The sequence below is a fragment of the Trachurus trachurus genome (genome assembly GCF_905171665.1).
Source record: "Trachurus trachurus genome assembly, chromosome: 10".
NCBI classification, from domain to species: Eukaryota; Metazoa; Chordata; class Actinopteri; order Carangiformes; family Carangidae; genus Trachurus; species Trachurus trachurus.
In genome coordinates, this window is record NC_139894.1 from 22,516,049 (window position 1) to 22,535,565 (window position 19,517).

Genomic DNA, 19,517 nt, shown 5'->3' on the forward strand with positions numbered 1-19,517 from the left:
TTGGGCCTTTGAAACAATAATCTCGATACTTTTGAAAATATTATCCACTAGAGTCCTCTCTATCTGTTTTCTGGGGGACATGTCAGGGGCTAATTGTTAAGAATTGAGTTATTGAGCTGTATGCCCTTCTCCAGGCCCTGAAGGACTAGCACCAATACAAATAGCTTCCAAACACTATTGGAATTCCACTGGAGTGCCACTGACTTACCCCAGCCATAATATTGTTCTAATAATTGGAGCTCACAGGCCATCAAATATCATGCCGGTTTGTTCAATTGATTCAGACAAGGTAAAGGAGAGAGGGGGGAAAAAAAACATGCATTTGCAATTTTCCCATTTGTAATTCGAATAGCATTCCTCTGCTCTATTTTTAATGATGGAAAATTCTGCGAGGCGATAGCATTTTGTAATTTGTCCTCTGGCTAACTTTTATGTAACGCGGTACGTAGGACTGTTAGGGCTTTGACAGGACTACAAACAAGTACACATGCAAACAGGATGCACAACTAATCATTTGGCTCCACGTGTAAAGTTGGTACTTCACACCCCTTACAAATGGAAATGCCTCAGTGATGGCTGCACCAAAACACTGTCACTGGTGGCACAATGTAATCGGGTAATTTGATAGGATTCATTTTGTTATTGTGTTCTGTTGAAATTGAATAGGTGACAGAGCAGAGGTAGGGTGTCAACTGCCTGCTTGACACATTCTGCAGCCGCCGCCGCCGCCGCCGCCTCTGCAGCACTGATACGACGAGAGCTATATCCCTGCCCATCAGTGAAGACAGTGGATTACTTTTTGTAGGAGACTGCTGACTTAGCACGCAGCAGAATGAGGCTGAGCGGAGGCAAGTGGCAGAGCCGGATGATAATGAAAAAAGTCATGATAAAGATGTAATGGATGTGAGATCGGGGGTAAAAAAACATTTATGAATAACATCATAGGGAAGGTGTGCGACGTGGATTGACTTGGTCTGATTGTGCAATGACAATCTGCACTTTAAAAAATCCATCCCCGCCGCCTCCTTTTTCGCACATGTTGCCCTTATCACCTGCAAACAGGACCGAGACAGCGATGTGTCCTATCAAACGGTTGCCGTTCAGAAGTGTTTGAACATGTTTTAAAGCATTTCAAGTGCAAACTGAGTTTAATTAGAATGGCTGCTGATTAACGCTGCTGCGGATGAAGATGAGTGTCCAAAGAATATCAGCAGCGCCTCAGTCTCCGTGTGTGCCTCTCCTCTGGCTGAGCTCTAAACATCAAAGTGAAAAAAAAATGGGACAAATGTTGTTGCAGGGAAGAAGCTGTGACTATATTAAAGAGATACGATTAATCAATAGAAAAATGTGCTGTTGATGATTTTGTTTGGTAGCAGCACATGGGTGTATATAGTGTTAATGTAAAGCAAAGGGAGCATGTTTTTTCTTGTGGGTTTGAAAAATGGCCGTAACTAGGTAGAAAAAGCTTCTTTTTTTCAATCAAATTTTAGTCCTCCTAAAATTCGATGTTGGTTTCTCCCAGCAGTGGTTAAGTGCTATAATTATTGAGTGTAAATGTGCTAACTAGCTCTGCATCCCTCCTCCATGCACCCCGGTATACAATATACCCAAAGGGAAGTGTGAATAATAAAGACTTCAAATGACAGGCACGCAGCAGGGTTAATGATAAAGGTCAACTTGCCAGCATGCATCCAGTGAGTGTAAAGGACAAGTGGCATGGGGTCACAACTCACATGGGCTCCTAGCCAATATATGGGAGCAGGACGCACAGTCCCCCCCCCCAAAAAAAAAAGAAAAAAAGAAAACAGATGAGAGCTGCTACTCTCCAGCTACCATTCCCACAGCGACTGCGAGTGCTGCACACTTCTCCAGTGCTTTTATTAGCCTGCTATGACGTGTTTGCAATGACAGAAACTAATACAGTTTGATATGGGAAAACACAGCAAGGCTCATATCTGTGTCAACAAAACAGGAACAGATGAGACCTCAGAATGCGAGGGGAGCAATCTCAAGTACAGTATACTAGTGAGGTTGTGGATTTTCAGTGTTGCACTCACATTGCAGAAGAGAGGCAGGACATCCAAGTGCAGCGGGTGTGCTATTGAAAAAATATCAGGCAAAAAGACAGAGACGGCGCTCCAGAGGCCAGGCATCGCTTTGACAGGCAGCTCCACAGAGAGAATGTCAGCCAGCACCTGAAGCCACGCAACTCCAACAAGACATTCAGGATTTTTCCAACACGTTTCGCTGCCATTATTCATGAGGAAACTGGCATTCGGCAGCACCTGACGCTCACATCAGTCCCGCATGATATTTACAAGAATCCCTTGAACTTCTTTTGCCTGTGAGGAACAAAGCCTCTTTCTGTTCTACAGACTAATCTCAATTAAGCCCTGCTGTTGATTAGGTACCTTGTGCAGTTTTTTTTTTTTGAAAATCAGTGCAGAATGGACACAGTGAAAATAAAGTCTGAAGGTCTGACAGAAATATTTTCTTTTATCAGAGTCTTTCTTTTTTCCCATTAAGATGAATTCAGCCTTATTTAAGTCTTTTTTGAAACTGAATAACTAGCTCAATATACACGCGTACATATCAATTATATATATTATCAAACAACATTTTTGATGGTGATTTACAAAACAAAGTTACATGTGTAGTGAACAAATCTTTAGCTGTTTTGCTGGAAGCCAAACCCTTAAAAAAAAAAAAAGTAATCCTTTCATAAACATAACAAATCAAATTAAGTGATAAAGGCTAGAAATGTAGAACTGTGCAGCTTGTGTGCATTTCATGAAGTATGTCTTTACTTGCACTACATATACTGGCACACTTGTGCACATGCAGAAATACTGCATGAAAAAAAAGAAGCTTCCTTTAGTTTAACCTGATTCCTTTTGCATGTTAAATTCGTTCCACTTCATTTTTTCCCAGGTTATTTACAGGCAAACCATGTCAGACTTACTCTGTAAATATGTAATTTCAAAATGAACTGTTAGATATCAACCATCTGCACTACTTCCCTTCTTCTGTAAGCTGATTTGTCATGCCGTAATCCCCCCCCCCCCCCCCCCTCGTCATATTGCTGTTGATGTATAACTTACTTTTTGTTTGTTTGTTGTTTGCTTACATGAGAATCAAAACAAATCAATCCTCAGCAATACACTGATGAGAAATTTAGAATTCCGGTCATGCAGCCCCAAAGGCAGGATAAGATCCGGGTGTGTAGCCGTGCACCGCAATCAAACTATCAGAGTCAAGGATTTTCTGCTGGCAGGCTGAACAAGGAGACTGGTGGAGTTTGTCTCAATCTACATTTCTATTTCCTTTTAAACATTAAATAAATCTTATTCATCTTCTTATTGAACATTTATATCTTTACATGTTTCTAAATATCTCAAAATAACCTTCAACACTGTCCTATTTTAAACCAGCAAATACAATTCTGTTACTGTCTGTCTCTGTTTTTTTTTGCTGTAAATATAATCAGAATTGATGCAAACATGTAGCCACCACTACACAGAGTTCAACCACTAAATGTGGTGGCTGCTGTCCAAGGTGCTGAATCTGGTGCCATTTCTGGGTGTTCCCTATCATTTGTGGTGATGGGCAGGAATCCCACTGGCAAATAGTTTGCTTTAACTGATCGGCCTCATCCTGTCTGCTAAGCTCCCTCTGTATACCCTCCTGTTTGGGGACACCGCTGCAAAGCTCTTGTGACTTCAGTGATTTAGTTCTCTTCTGTGATCAGTTGAGCCAGCCTACTCACAGTGGTAGTAGATTTCCTCGGTTTGAGTTTACCAACAAAAAGTTGTTAAATTGAACGAACTCTCAAGATATAACATGGCTTGTGCACAAAGGAAAACAAAAATCAGATTGTTAAATTCCTACTGATGTGGTCATTTGTATATACACACCAATTCCCAAATGGAGGAAATTACACTAAGGGAGAGTAAAGAGCAAAATAATAAAAACAATTATTAACCAGTTTTTTGAGGGGGTTCATTTCATATGATGATTTTTTTATTTTGACTTTACTGTGGGTGTACATCTCGAGTCACTGAAATGATCTGATGCAAATAACCTCTCTAAACAAATACTGTGATGTTACTGTATATTCTAGCCCAATGTGGATTGTTGGACCATTGTTACTTTAACACTTGACACCATCTTGTCCAATATAAATAATTAATGTTGGCCTCTTTTAACCTTTCTATTAAGTTAACCACTTACTTTAGATGCCAAAAAGTAGCCATAACTCACCCATAACATATGAGCAGTAACAACAACATTGCCTCTGTTCCCTTAACTTCAAGTTTAGGTCAACAAAACACTCATGAGTCTTTTTTATTTTTTATTTTTCAGTTTCAAACCATTTTCTCTGCTGAAAAGAAAAAAGAAAGATCAGGCATACAACACTGTAATGCCTTATGGACAAGCACAGAATAAGACTTCTCCTCCTTTCCTTCACCTGAAATGACTGTAAAGTTACGTAAGCTTCATTCACTCAGGCAAAGGTGGTGCCCGCAGAATTCCTTCTACACTGGCTTACTACAACAAAGCCTTTCCACTGTGTTTCTAATTCTCTACATTTCCCTCCAAAGTATCTCCTCCTTCATGGAGTTGAAAAGAAAGGACAGGCAAGGGAATGTTGTAAAATCCCACCTGGATCAATTTTATACCAATCAAGGTTCCTAAATAGTGAGGGAGATGAAGTTGGACTCCAGCCACGGCTCCTCTCACTACAGAATGTAAAGATATATTGCACCTCTGTTTCAGACCCTAGTCGAAAATTATTGTATTTTCCTCATGCCGGTGGAGTTGAAATGCCTTCCCACAGGTTTGATAGACCTCATAGAGGTTACAACATGTTCATATGACCCTATAATATTAGCTCTCGTGGGAGAAAGATGGTACTTGCTCGATGTGTGAAATAACCTGTCGTGAATATATTGCCAACTATTTGCTTCCTGTGGCCAGTCTGCAGGTACTTTGTTTTGAGTATTAGCACAACGTTGAATATCAGACTCCATGTCCTGCTAAATTAACAGCTCCGTTATCATCAGGCATCTTTCTCAAAGCTCCAAGCAGTCACGATTCTTCCTCAACGGACATAACTCTCACTTCTGGACTATTTATATAGTCCCTATATATAATAGCAAACTCCTACTCGAGAGGTGTGATTAAAAGCAATGTGACCAGACCCTGCTCACATGCTGTCCCTCCCCACCTTCCTCCCTCTGATTGGTGCAGTTCCACCCACCACTGCACCCCTTGCTGTGCTGCCCACTTTAATCCATTATTCCAAAACGTCCACCTACTTTTTTGCTAAGCAATCCCCTTCACTACCACCTCGAGTGCCACTCTTTACCAACCACGCCCACGAGGTCATCACTAATCCAACCTTATTCTCCTCCCATGTTCTTCTCCTCCTCCATTCACCTTGTCAATTCAACATCCTGCTCCTCACCCTCTTCAGGCTGCTTCCTCCCGTCTCTGTTAGCCCCCTCTGCAGCAGCACTTTGTGGTGGCAGCTGTGGAGAGTGCCTCCCACACATGCGAGGACTGCTGACCTTGGTGGTTAGGCTTGGCCGCTGCTATGATTAATGCCTCTACAAGACAAGAAGCAAGTACCTCTACCTGCCCGGCCAATATATATCTTCTTACACACATCATTCCTGTCTCGGGACACACCTCATGATGGACAAATCTTAACCTCCGTCCTCCCTGTGGCTGTACCTGTGCTCTAATCCTTCCTCTACCTACCCTTCACACGACTGCTGAAGGAGTAAAACACTGCAAAGGAGGCTGTTTTAGATTCACACACACAATGCCTCACTGGGCTCATCTGGAAAGTGTACATGCTGGCTTCTGTTCGATATGGCTGTTACCTGTATGTATTTTGCCCTGAGGAAGAAGAAGCGCCTGTTTGTTTTTTTTGGTTGTGAAGTTAAAAATCCCTCAAGGACAAATGCACTAAGAAGAAAAGCTGTGCTGCCATTAGCCCCACACTCCCTCCTAGAACAGAGTATAAAGCAAAACAAAGCATTCAAACAATGAATCACCACAGATAGATCTTTCAGGCACCATAAACAAGAGGCCCAATACGAGATGGGAATAGACTAAAGTTATAAGTCTTTGAAATACAAATATTCACCTTTGGGTATGCAATGTATCTTGTCCATGCCATCTTCTGAGAGTGATATTTGTTCAAAGGATTCATACAGTCACATGTACCATTTTTATTTAATTGATTCTCAGTCCCTCTGTCAATATCTCAGTGGAGAAACAAAACATTAATTTGCACTTCCCATTACCCAGACTGCATTGTTTTTTTTTTCTATGGCCTTTTGTGCCTCTTAATGTACTATAGTTGGGCAATGCTAATGATTTTCCATTACTTAGTGCCACAGCTTTAATACAGTTATTTGCATCTAGAACTTGTCAGACATGCGCAGAAATCTTCAGTCCAGTTACGTAATGAAGTTTGACCTATAGAGAGAACGATAACACATCACTTAGAGCAGCTACATGTTCCACAGTTGTTAGATGTTATGTGTTATGCAATGACACATAAAAGGTTGAGGAGACCTTCAATTTATATCCTTGAGGTACCCAAGGTCATTTTGCAATTGTGGGGCAATAAACCAGTCTACAGACAGCTAAGTGTAGGAGGTTAGACAAAAGCCCCTGTTGGATGTGAATATATTTTGGGTTTTACTGGTGTGGCTATTAAAAGGGCATCTGGCTTGGAAAGCAAAGGCGAAGGCCAGCCAGGGATTCACACACCCACATACACACACACACACAGAAAAAAACTCTGCAACATCTATTTGTGCAAGTTAATAGCCATTGCCACAAAAACCAAAGGTGAAAGAACAGCTTAATCACTGCATTGGCAACACCTGCCACTGTGCATACACTGCATTATGAATTGCCTGTTGGATACTCTATTTGAGTCTCACACTCAAAACACTCAATTTAAGGGCCACTTGAATATATGGAAGAAGAAGAAAAAAGTTTTGGCAGCAAGTGACATACCTGGAAATTGCAGTTGCAGCTCTGAAACAGTTTTAGGTCAGATTGTGCTGAGGTGGAATTGGAAATGTCATCTCCTGTTGCTCCACCATGCCATGCTAGCTGCTTGGTAAATATTAGCCTTTGTCTTTGAGGGGCTGCTCAGATCTCTCTCTCTCTCTGCAAAATTCTAATTTTTGTATGTTATTGTAGACTGAATAAAAAAAAAAGATAATGCTTAAGAGCAGCACATCCTCCATCACTAGCAGTAAAGGTCAAACATTCAGCAATAAAGCATCTCAACCACAAACACTGACACAAGGTTGACATTTTCCTCCAGTGAACCGCTGTTCCATCTGTGCACTTCATATTGCCATCTTTGGGTGAAGTGTTCCATTTTTACATGAGACGCTGCAGAGGACCCCTTGACCAGATAAAAGCAATTGTCAGGTTAGCTCTTTGATGTCTTTGTAATGCATATTTACTGTTTTGGTGAAAGTACTGCAATCATCTAAACATGTTTTCATCTCAGGGCAGTGCTACAGCAAAGCTTGTTCTGCATAGTGAAAAGCACTACTGTACCGTAGAAATTGATTTCTTAATGTCACAGTTTTCTGAAATGTCATGCTTATGAAAGATAATGAGCTTTGTTCCTGTTTCCATTTGCTGTAAGATGAAAAAGAAGGGCAAATTCTCATTAACAATACATCAGCTATCTGAGTTCAAGTCACGGCAGTGAGGGGAAATCTGTTGTTCATTCAGAGCAGAAAACCATAGTTACTTCAAATAACCGTCCTGGTGCTATTTCTTATACCAGCCATTCAACACATCTCAGCTACTGGATGTATCCTAAAAAATATATTCTTATATCAAATTGACATAAGCAGAATGTGAAAGTTGGAGAAAGTGGTACATGGGGGGAAAAAATAATGAAATGCTGTGTCTGTGAGCAGTGGAGCTGCACTGACCATGTTGAATTTGAAATTGGGCCAGAATCTATAAACTCAAACCGAAATACTTGATTTTGTGGGATCAAAAGGTGAAAAAAAAAGTTACCTAAAAGACTGTCTTAATTCTGCTGCCTTGCTGTCTCCACATTTCACTTTCTAATTTAGCAACTGTGATCCTTAAACAGATGTACTGTAGCCAGTGAGACCAAATGAAAACAAATGAATTCTCCACAGCTGTGAGGTCAAAATGTTTGGATGGTAGCCATTTTGGGGAGAAAAAAACAACAGCGTATACCGTATAAAGATTGTCATATTAGCAGACCATATTTAAAACTGATCCCCCATGAAAAGTGCCTTGCTCCGTAGCTGCACTCTTGACAAACGATAGCTGTCGGAGCTAATCTCGGTGACAAATATATTGCATTTTACTGTGATCGCTATACAAGCCACACCCCCCACTATCTACCTCCCTCCTGCCTGTGTTGCCATGTTAGTTGCTTTTAATGAGAGCTAGTGGCGGCAGAAGATGTTTGCTTTGCATTATAACACGGCTCTGTTGTGACTGCAGGAGAGAGTGCAGCACACAGGGAGACTGATAGTAGTGAAATTAAAAACAGTAATGCAGGATTTTATGCATGACTTGCTCCCTGTGAATCTTGTGCATGGGCAAGTATTTGAATGGCAGACCTTTGACTGACAATGATAACTTCTATTTAGCCATTTATTTGTGTAACATAAATGTAGTGAATGTTTACTGTTGCTAAATAATAAATAGTATCAAAACAGCATGAAAGTCTTATGGATTAATAACCTTAACTTTGTCAGTCTGATTATTGTTTCATTTCTGTCTGGGCTTTATTTTCCAACAAAATACTGTATGAGGATGATGCTGAAAGGCAAACCAGTTGGAGGTTCCAGATTTTGGACTTTTCCCATCAGCGTGTGAAAACACAATTAGTCTTGATTGGTTCCCACATGCTTAACAAACGACTAAATTCTCTCAATCAGGGAGAATCTCCACCATTTGAAATGGCACGCTCTCTGGATGAGGTGGAGCCTGTACCGTGTGCCAATCAAAACTTCTGTGCCAGGCGGCAGCTGAGAGCGAACCTTTCAGATGTAATGAAGAAATACATGGATGAAATATTAAGCACATTAATTTTGTTTCCCAGGAAAAACATAATTAAAATCAATCATGAAAAGTTAATAACATGGAACCTTTAAATATTTGAGCGGTGCTATATTTAAAAATCATCATACTTGAATGATTCCAGGTCCTGCTGTGTAAGTGCTGTTTGACATCAATTACACCATTATTTCTAGGGGCTCGGTCCCAGTTAACATTATCCCCTTTCGGTTTTAATCAATACTTTTCAAGGGTTTTTAAGCTCGAAAAAGGAAACATCTTCTTGGGACAGTGAAAAGCAGAGCACTGAGAAACAAAAGGCCCCATCTCGGCCCTGTCTTGCAGAGCCAGACGTTTGTTGCAGTGCGCCTGGCAAGAGCGGTTTAAGAGTTAATTTCCTGGCAGTGATTTGTAGGAAAGCAGCATCAACAAGCTGCTGCAGACTGGAGCATGAAAACCATTACTTCAATCCCTCACTCCCTGACATTAATAGGATGAATAAATGTTTTTGTTCACTGCTTAATTTGGATGAATCCATCCAAATGGCAATGAAAACAAGTAAATATCCATCTCAGCCCCCCTCCTGATAATAGAAGACAAAGAGAACTCACTCTGCCTTCGCTTTTTCTTCCACCTACTGTTTGAGAATTCCTCTGCTCGGCACCGAGCTCATATATCAGATGATAACTGAAATGACTGAGACCGGGAACACTTACAGAGGGAGGCTCGTGTTATAGGAAGGGTTTATTTTAAGTCGATTCACCCTCGCCACGCAGGAGGTTGTCATGTCGAATTTTATTCCGTAGTAACTCCTGAGAGTGATTTTTGTGATCCCAGACACCCGATTTGACAAATGAGATGAAACCAGCCAGACTATATCCTGCATATGAACTTGTAGTAAAAAAATTAATTTCCATACTCATCATTTTGTAAAAGTGCTACAAAAACACAATAAAATCACAGACGTTCAACGATGACAAATACGCTGCAACAACACAGACCCTGTTTACACCCGTCATGGGTCTTGTGCAGTGAGTGTTAAATCATCCAAGAATAATTCAAGAGGGATTACTATGAGGCCTCTTCAGCCAGATGTTGAAAAACTGTACAGTAAATGTATCTGTCACTTTAAGATATATGTGCCGTCTTTAAGTGTAACTAATAGCATCAGATAGCTCACTGTGGTCCCTGAGGCCTGACAAAGAACTGGAAGTGTCCTACAGTGGCTCCCTTTACATTGTCTAGTAACTCAACTATCATACCTCAGCACAATTCTGAGTTACTTGTACTTTATGTGCATATTTCAATTATGTGTTACAGTACATCATCACATCAGAGTACATATATAACATCCAAGAGAATATGAAATAAGTTCTTCTACTGCAGCCATGAGATTAAAGGGCAGCTTACAAAGACATTTTTCCAAATATACTTGTTCATACTTGTACAGTATATAAATGATATTTTGATGCAGGATATTCATTTTATGAAATGTATAGCCTACACATTATATTAGGAAGAGTTAAAAAAAAAATCAACATTGGTGGGATAACCTAATTTTTAATTGCAGCAGTGGTTTTTATAATCTTAATTAAATATGATTTGGTTCAGGTGATCAACAAATCAGTGCCTCATTAAGTAGTGTGAGATGAACTTGTGTTGAAATTCAATAGACACTGGAATCGAACGGCTGCCAAACATGTAGAGAAGTTGATTATTAAGAAAATTCTGTCGTGGTCTCTTAATTTTTTCCAGAGCTGTACAATCTTGTTGTTACTGCTAACTTTTGACTTATGTATGCTAAATTCCTACAGTGCACAAGTCATATGACTGGAGGAAGGTTGAGCCAGATTTGCAGGCAGATTTGAGAAAACAGGTTACAGCTTGCATTCAGATATGTGATTTGAGTGAGCAACAGGGACAGATACTGAACCCTGTGCTATCAAAGATTATGTCACAGCCATTTCTTTGAATTCAAGTGCCATAAACAGATGAAGCATAAAACATATCAATATTTGGCATGGCAACCTTTTTCCTTTTAAATATAGCCAAGATTCAAATAGCTACACCTGGCAGCAGGTAGGTTGTTCAAGACATCTTGGATAAGTTGCAACAGTAAGTCTGTGGATTTAGATTTGGATCTCAGTGTGTCTTCATATCCCAGTCTGTTTCCATGATGCTGAGATCATGCTCTGTAGGGGTCGTACCATCTGTTGTAGGACTCCTGCAGTTCCTTATGATTCTGGCTGTGCAGTCATGCTGTAAAATAATTTCAGGGCCAATCAGACTTCTCCTTGTTGACCGGCTGTGGCGTGATAGATAAGACTCAAAACACATACAATACTTCAACATACTGCTTTGTACTGTATATAGCCATGTGTAAATAAAGGCTAGATTTTATTTAGATAGAAGAAATTACATTTACATCCATTCCTTAGGTAGACACTTTCATCCAAAGTGACTTACAAGTGAGGGACTAAACTTAAGTGTAAGTGCAGTGGGAGACCTTGGGGTAAGAAGTACTAAGTACTACATCTATTCTATATTCCATAAGTGTAAGGAGATCAGGTAAAGAAGTGTACCACGAATGCAAAGTAAGTGCTAGTTAGGCATCTTAGAGTGTCAGAGGTGGTAGGAGAGAAGCTGCACTCTGAAGAGATGAGTCTTCAAAAGATTTTTGAAGATAGAGAGGGACGCCGCTGCTCTCTGAGCATTGGTAGCTTATTTCACCGTTAGACCTCTACAGACAAGAACAATCTGGTCTGCAGTTGCCTTGTGCGTAGGGACAAAAATGTCAAATACATATTCCTTTCTAGGAAGGCAACTCCTGAGAAGAAGCATACGGCTGTGTGATTGAGTTCAAGTAGATGGGTGTAGATCTGAAAGTCACTCTGAAGGCAAGCATTACTGACTTGAATTTGATCCGGGTGGCCATGGGTAGCCGGTGTAGGTCGATGAGCAGCGGAGTGACATCATCCTTTTAGGCTGATCGAAGACCAGACGGGTAGCCGCATTCTGGACCATCTGCGAGGGTTTCGCCGTGTGTGAAGGGAGGCCCGCCACAAGGGCAGCGCAGTAGTCAAGACACTTGAAATGACAAGTGTGAAAGGAGCCAATGCTTTCAGAGCACATGGCCACAGAAAGAAGTGATGACAGCCTATAGTACTACTACTTAACCAACATCCAGCAGAGAACAGCGTCTGGGTCAGGAGGCCACGAGCACACTGGTCGCCGCTCGGCTCTCAGTGGAGCTCAGCTGTTATTCTGCAGTGGAAAACAACTGTGCAAACCCATGTTATAGAGATAGAGATTTTTCTGTACTGTAGTGTGCTGTTGACACACAGCCACAAATATCCTCCACTCCCAAAATCCCTGGCTAAATTACTAACCGTCACCATCTTTAGTTGAGGAGAGGGACATAACAGGGAAAGGCAGTCACTCACCGTACCCAGAATAACTCGGGCAGCTCAACAAATCAATGCTAAATCGCCCTCGCTGCTGCTTCAGCGCTGCTTTCACAAACACTCATACAGTATGGTTGAGGTTATTTTGATTGGATCTTAAACTATTCTTCTGAAGGCTTGAATAACCCGGGCAGACCGAGGTGACAGTCCACAGAGGCGGCGGTCCTGTAACAAAATGGCTGCGATCAGAGAGATACGGGAGATAGACATCTAAGGTCACAAATAAACCCTGTCAGAGGTGAAAACTCTCCACAAGTACACACTGTACTTGACCACTCTCCTTTGTGGAGCAGCTGGCTGAGAGGAAGAGTCTCACCTTGGGTTTTGGCAAGAGAGGCAGCCATTGTTAATTTTTAATGCATTTGGAAACTAGTAATTAAGTCCCCCCCCCCAATGGACTTGGAAATTGACATGCTCTGGAGAGCCAGTGAGTAATTATATTTGTAAAGAGCAGTGATACAAGATACTCCCCTCTGACTGGGACTCATTACACATCATTAGAGAGGCGCGGCAACTAGGCACATGCACATGCACTACGGGCACGGACCGCACACACCTACCCACGGCAACATGCACGAGGACAGACAAGTCACACGCTTGAGCCACACACAATGCCCATTGTCCAACACCTATAGTCTTTCTTTTCGGGAGTGACACTTCGCTCTCCAGGTACCCGACCTGAGCAGTGCGCGACGAGTCCTGACAGGACTTTCAGGCGGCGTGAAACTGTGTTCTCCATATCTCGTCTGGTGATAATCATCCCGCGGTGGGTCAATACATAATTAAAGATTAAATCTGAAATGAATTTTCATTCATCTAAATAGTGAAAGGTTGAGATATGAAAGTTTCCAAATGGAGCCTCTGGAGGATTGTGGTCCACCCTTTGAAGCAATAATTACCATTACAGCAGCGTAGGGCTAAGAGCTGCAGGGGGATGATAGAACGGCACTAGAAACTTAGTGGACTCCTCTTTAATTGGAACAGAAGTGGCTGTGACTCGACACATCACAGTCTTCGAATAGAATTTCTACAACTCTCCTCCATGTTACCTCTTTTATTGTCTCCTTCCAGTGTTTCTCCTCTTTCCCCATTCTGTTGACTTCTCCTTTCCCTTCTGTGTGTACTCTCAGTTTGAGTTTTGTAGGATCTGCAGCTGCTGTGCACGTATTATAAACCCACGCTGAAATATAGATTAAATCCACTGTGGGCTGCCTTTTGGAAAACACCAAACAAATGCTAAATCTATATTTCATAACACACTGAGCACCATTTTTCAATAATTTTGCAACATTTGAGGGCAATGTTGAAAAGCTCTATGTAAATAGAAATAGTGTAGCTGCAAAAATGGTATGACGAAAATGAAATTAAAGCATCAGATAAATAAAACATTCATCACTGACATTTACGGAGGTTTGGTGCTGTCCAATTTGTTGAAATTTGCTGGTTAAAATGTTTCTCTTTCTCCACATTAAAAATGCTTTCAGCACAGATTTGTTAGTGAGGGCTGTTGTTGCCTAATGGTTTAGGCCTATTGTTTCAGTGAAATGAGTTAAATATTCAGATTGTTGTGTGTATTTCAAAGGTGTTTACTGCATTATTAATGCCATATTCAGATTGCCTAGGGATGGTGGGAGAGCTATATTAGTGTCAGAAAGCGTAGTTTGAGTTGCCTTGTCTGCTTTCACTTTAAACTCATTATCTTGTCTAATTCTCTCTGCCTCCATTATTCCCTCATCCCTTTAAGCAGCCTAATTAAAAGGGCTTTCATTTTTTCATTAATATTTATTTATTTATTCTACATTTCTACATGAAACTGCTTCACCCCGCGTAGAGTCTAAATTAAAGTTCTTCTCTTTTTTTCATTATTCAAATGAAGGGATTCCTACTGCACAGCACTTGAGATGAAGCCACAGAAGAAGAAGAAGAAGAAGAAGAGGAGAAACTGGAGCATTTCCTCTCATTTGGCTGTCAGATGACCTGACATTACACTGCAGAGTGTAAGGCCTTTCAACGATGACTGCGGCGGCTAATGTACAGTGTCCGATAGAAACCGTTAATCTACTCCACTTAACGCAGTTTAGTCTGAATTAATGCTGAAACTGTTAGCGACACCCATATTCAATAAAAAAAGGCAAACAAAAATAAAATGAAGACATGTAATCACAATTACTCACGTTCTGAGGACTGCAATTCACACTTTATGACTGAAAATCTTCAGACAGCTTAGTGTTAATTGGCCCATCATGGTCTGATTTCTCTCTGGCTTTGGTTTTATTTGGTTTATATGAGTGTGTCTGTAATAACAGTTTAAAGCCGTACCATGGGGAGATTATCAGACCATGCTACAGCAGTGGACATTATCGCTCAACTACATGCATCACTTCGTCTCTGCTCATTTCTTTGAATGGCTGCTGGGGAGCTCACCAAGAGAGCTGCTTTGTGAACTGTATTTGTGGGTATGTGCATGCGTGTGCGACTGTGCGTGTGCGTGCATGCGCTTTTCAATGTGTGCATATGTGCATGGGAGCAAAACCGCATCTGCGAGCGTGTGGTTTGCTTTGCTTGTGTATCACTGTCTATTTGTGTGTGTGAAGAGCATGTGCGTGAGCGCGCGCATGCTCAGAGTGCACATATGTGGTGTTGGAGGGTGTGTGTGCATGCATGTAGAATGACATTTAGCGGAATGTGGCAGCGGGAGAAGAAACATCTGACTCATAATTGAAGTGCCATGAAAGAAATATGATCATGAATCTGTATTAGGCTTACGTGCTCAGCTTTAAACCAGCTGCGGGAGCACGAGGCAGCACGCCCAGCCAGCACTCCGACTACCTTACCACCCTGAAGGCTGATTACAACACTCAGAATGATACTCCACAAAAATGACAAGAGGAAAACACAGCGCATTCAAGGCGAGCAATCCTGATGACAAAATCGATAGGCCGTAGCGTTCTCATCTCCATCAAAACGAGAATCTCAAGATGAATGTAGTTGTGCCTCCGTGATTCAGCCACACCAGTCATCTCAATGTCCTGGAGGAGCTGCGCCATTCCTCTGTCACCTTCCTACTCCTGACATGTCTGAGCAGCAAGTTGAGGCAGACTACTCTTTTAAGGATAGAGCCGATGCATGGACTGTGTTGTTCTTACCATTCACAAAAGGCATAAAAAGACCAACCAAAGCCCATTATACCACCTCAGTGGTCCAAAATCTTTTTGACTTCTGTTCTGACCTCGTAAAACAAAGCCATGTGTCACAAAGCTGTGAGCGGATAAATTTCCCTCCTCTCAAATTGTTTAATTTGAAAAAAACAAAACAAAACAAAAACTAAAGCTGCTGCAACAGGTAAAACTATCCAATATGTAAAAAGGAAAAAGAAACAATTTTCTCAGTTTTATCATATGACCTCTCATAGCTTATTCCTCTGTGCTCTATTCCTCTGTATTGACCTCCTTTGTTCCTTTGTAAAGAACATTTAAAGCTGGGTGACATGTGCCTTGATTATGATTAGTGTGGTTGATGTAGTTTATTTGAGCTGCATACAAACCGTTCTGCACACTAGCTCACCAAGTGCGTGTTTAAGCAAATTTTATAATCAGAAATACCGCGTTCATTCTTTAAGTAATGAAAAACTAAATTGAATTCATTACAAAAAAAAGGAATAAAAAAATGAATTCATAAAAAAAAAAAACTATTCTAATGATGAATGCAGTCAGTGGTTTTGCAGATATAGACTTACTCTGTTGTGCACATTAGTTTACAGTGGCTAATTCTGGCTAATATTTGGAAACGTACTTAATCAATTTGCTAACTTTATGACACTGCTCTACGTGCTGACTTTAGGTCACACCATTACCACATATTGTGACCACAGTCAGACAAAGGAGTTCCCAATAATATGATCTGATATGTTTTAACACAGGAATCTGTTTCACATACACTAACCACACCAGGACAGGTGTTATATTCGCTCATACTCGCTTTGATTAATACAAAAACAAAAACATAGCGAAGAAAGGAAGGAGTTCCACCACACACAATGTGGTCATTTCAACACTGATTTATTATTAAGAGTAAAAGTAAAGCAACACGTTTCGCCCAGTGGGCTTCATCAGGATCTAATCTGTGCGGCGCAGGGCATTCTCCCCTTTCTCAATAGAATAAACCGTGTCTACAGTACATCTATAGGTGGAACCCATGCAGAGCCACTGTCCAGGTAGGTTAGTCTGAAAGTATTGAGAAAGTTGTTGGTTTTTGGTTTTGTAATGGTATTCTTTGACAGTAAGAAATGTGTAGAATAACCCCAATAGTTTCCTTTATGTTAAGAGCGACACTTTGCATGGAAAAAAATGAAAACAAATGCAAACAACGAGATGGAAATTTCATTTTATATTCAAAGGGCTTGTCGTTGGCACACAACCACTCTAAATGTAAAAAAAATGTGTGAGGAGGGAAATCGGCTGTGTCAGAGAGATGGATGGAAAAGGTACAAAGCTTGGGTAGTGTGCTAACAAACTCCATTTTGTGTTGCTGCAGCTGTTTCCATGGAGCTCGCTCTCCCTCTCTTTTGCTCACTCTCTCTTTCTCTGCCTCTCGACTCCCCCTCTCTCTCTTTCTGTCTCTCTCTCTCTCACTCACTCACACACACACACACACACACACACACACACACACACACACACACACACACACACACACACACACACACACACACACACACACACACACACACACACACACACACACACACTCACAAGTGTCTCAAAGAGGATTCAGCTGTGTGAGTCAATCTGCAACCAACCGCAACTCAGAGAGAACCTCTCGCTCTCTCTCACAGACTCTTCTCCTCTCCTCATCTCTCCAGCATCACGCCCATCTCATCATTTTTTTTTCAACCTCATTACAATAATTTCTTAATTTATTCTAAACCCCAGTCACAACAACAAACCCACATTCAGCACACTCAATTACTGTGATTTTGATACACGAGCACCACATCAACATAGAGCACAGGAACCAGTCCATGTATTTACAGTGCTCAGCGCACCACCACCACCACCACCACCCCCCCGGCCTTATTTGGAGTGCATGTGGCAATCAGCAGTGCTCATTACACCTAGCTGCCCTACAAAGATGCCCCAGAAAAATGTCCTTGAAGGAGGAGGTAAAGGAAAAAAAAAAAAAGGAGGGAAAGAGGGAAAGATGCTTACCGAGGACTCCGACACGGTAGTTGAGAGTGATAACGATGACATTTCCGTAGCTGGCCAGGACGCTCCCATCGATCATGTTGCCCGTCCCCTCCATGTAGGATCCTCCGTGGATGTAGACCATCACGGGCTTGGCACCAGTATCTCGTATGTCTGCAAGAGCGGCCATCATTAACACATTCACATTGTCGTCCACCCACTCCGATCAAGGGTCAGCTCAGATTCAGATACAGCAGATAACAGCACATGGTGGCCACAAACAGACAAGCTGACGGTCACCTCTCAGATACCAGCTGTAAGGATGCAATCCGCTGGCCTACTAATGCTAATGGAAGCAATATTCTATCACATCTGCTCTATGAGAAACAAATTAATGTCCACTCATGAGGTAGAGTTCAACTCTATTATAATAATTGGCCATCTCAGCTGAAAATGTTGCCTGTCATTTACCTCATATAAACCAAACTATTAGGGTTGCATTTGAGTTTGTGGTGCCTTCCAGGAGGCAGACCCACTTCCCAATATAGACACACAGGAAGCCATTAGAGAGAATAAAGAGAGAGGTACTCTGACACATCTCCTAACCAGGGAGAAAGCTAATCTGTCTTGACAGTGATAGGGAAAACGTACCGGCTAATTACACAATGCTACCATGTGCCTCCTTTTTACACAGGCCTATCTCTCCGCAACAATTTATTTGCACTGTCTTCCTTGGCATTGCAGGCAGTTAAATTTGTGCTTCAGTTTTGGTAAAATGTTGTTTATTTAATTTCCGAACCAGGACTTGATACCCAGCTGGAGCGACACTCCAGCCAGATAAAGCACATCCAGAGGTAGAGGGAAGAAAAAAGCCTCTGTCTGAGGAATAGACTGAATTACTGACTGGCTAGCTTGAGCTGGGAGACAAGACAAGAAACTCTCTCTCATTTTCACTCCTGCTCCCCCCGCGTTCTGTGTAGCTTCTCGCCTTCCCCTCCCTCACTTTGTATCGCTTTCACTCACAGACTCTCCCCTGTCTCTCCCTGTTTCTCTCCCGCCTTCCCTCCATCTCTGTCCAACTCCCTGCCTCTTTCTCTTTTTTTCCTCTCTCTTCTCTCCCCTAAGCCCTGAGAATGGTGAGAATGAGAGAGAGTGGGGGTGGGAGGGCAAAGAGTGAGGAAGACAGAGGGAGGGAGGGAGAGGGAGAGAGAGAGAGAGAGAGAGAGAGAGAGAGAGAGAGAGAGAGAGAGAGAGAGAGAGAGAGAGAAAGACAGACAGGAAGGAAGTAGGGAAGAAACACGGAAAGAAAGGAAGAAAATAAAAAGGGAAGAAAGGAACAAAGACACAAAGAAAGACAGAGATGAAAAAACAGAAAGCAACGGGCTCAGATTTAAAAGGGTAGTATTGTATTCTGGTTGCTATGGTGACTGAGAGCCAAAATTTAAAATCCTCAAGAACAGCTAATCGCAGACCACATCCTGCACACAGCCCAATCTGCATCCATCTGCAGGCGCTGCTCATCGTTATGCACCCCATCACATTAGCACGCTCAACACCGAGGACAACTACTTAAATGCATTTTGTAGAGACACGGTTTTTCTGTAACCCCTATAGCGGAGCTCAGCCTTGATTCAGTTTTTTTTTTTCATAATTCCCTTGGTTATTCATGGCCCCGTTAACGTTTAAAAGCAAAGCAATAACTTGTATATGAGGTGGCCTTATTTATGGCTTTCTTTATCTTGCTGGTATCTGAGAAGGCTACACAGTGAAATGTGATTTA

The 19,517-nt window shown here is 41.7% G+C and overlaps 1 protein-coding gene across 9 annotated transcripts in view; it reads right to left on the reverse strand.

The window, feature by feature from the left end:
• Positions 1 to 19,517, reverse strand: part of nlgn3a (neuroligin 3a) — a gene marked incomplete at its 3' end in the record, with an annotated part of 92,666 nt that overhangs the window by 55,411 nt on the left and 17,738 nt on the right. For all 9 annotated transcript variants that reach the window (XM_083980079.1, XM_083980085.1, XM_083980078.1 and 6 more), the window contains one exon: positions 17,762 to 17,911. In XM_083980079.1, the coding sequence (XP_083836205.1) occupies positions 17,762 to 17,911 (150 nt within the window). The remainder of the gene's footprint in view (positions 1 to 17,761; positions 17,912 to 19,517) is intronic.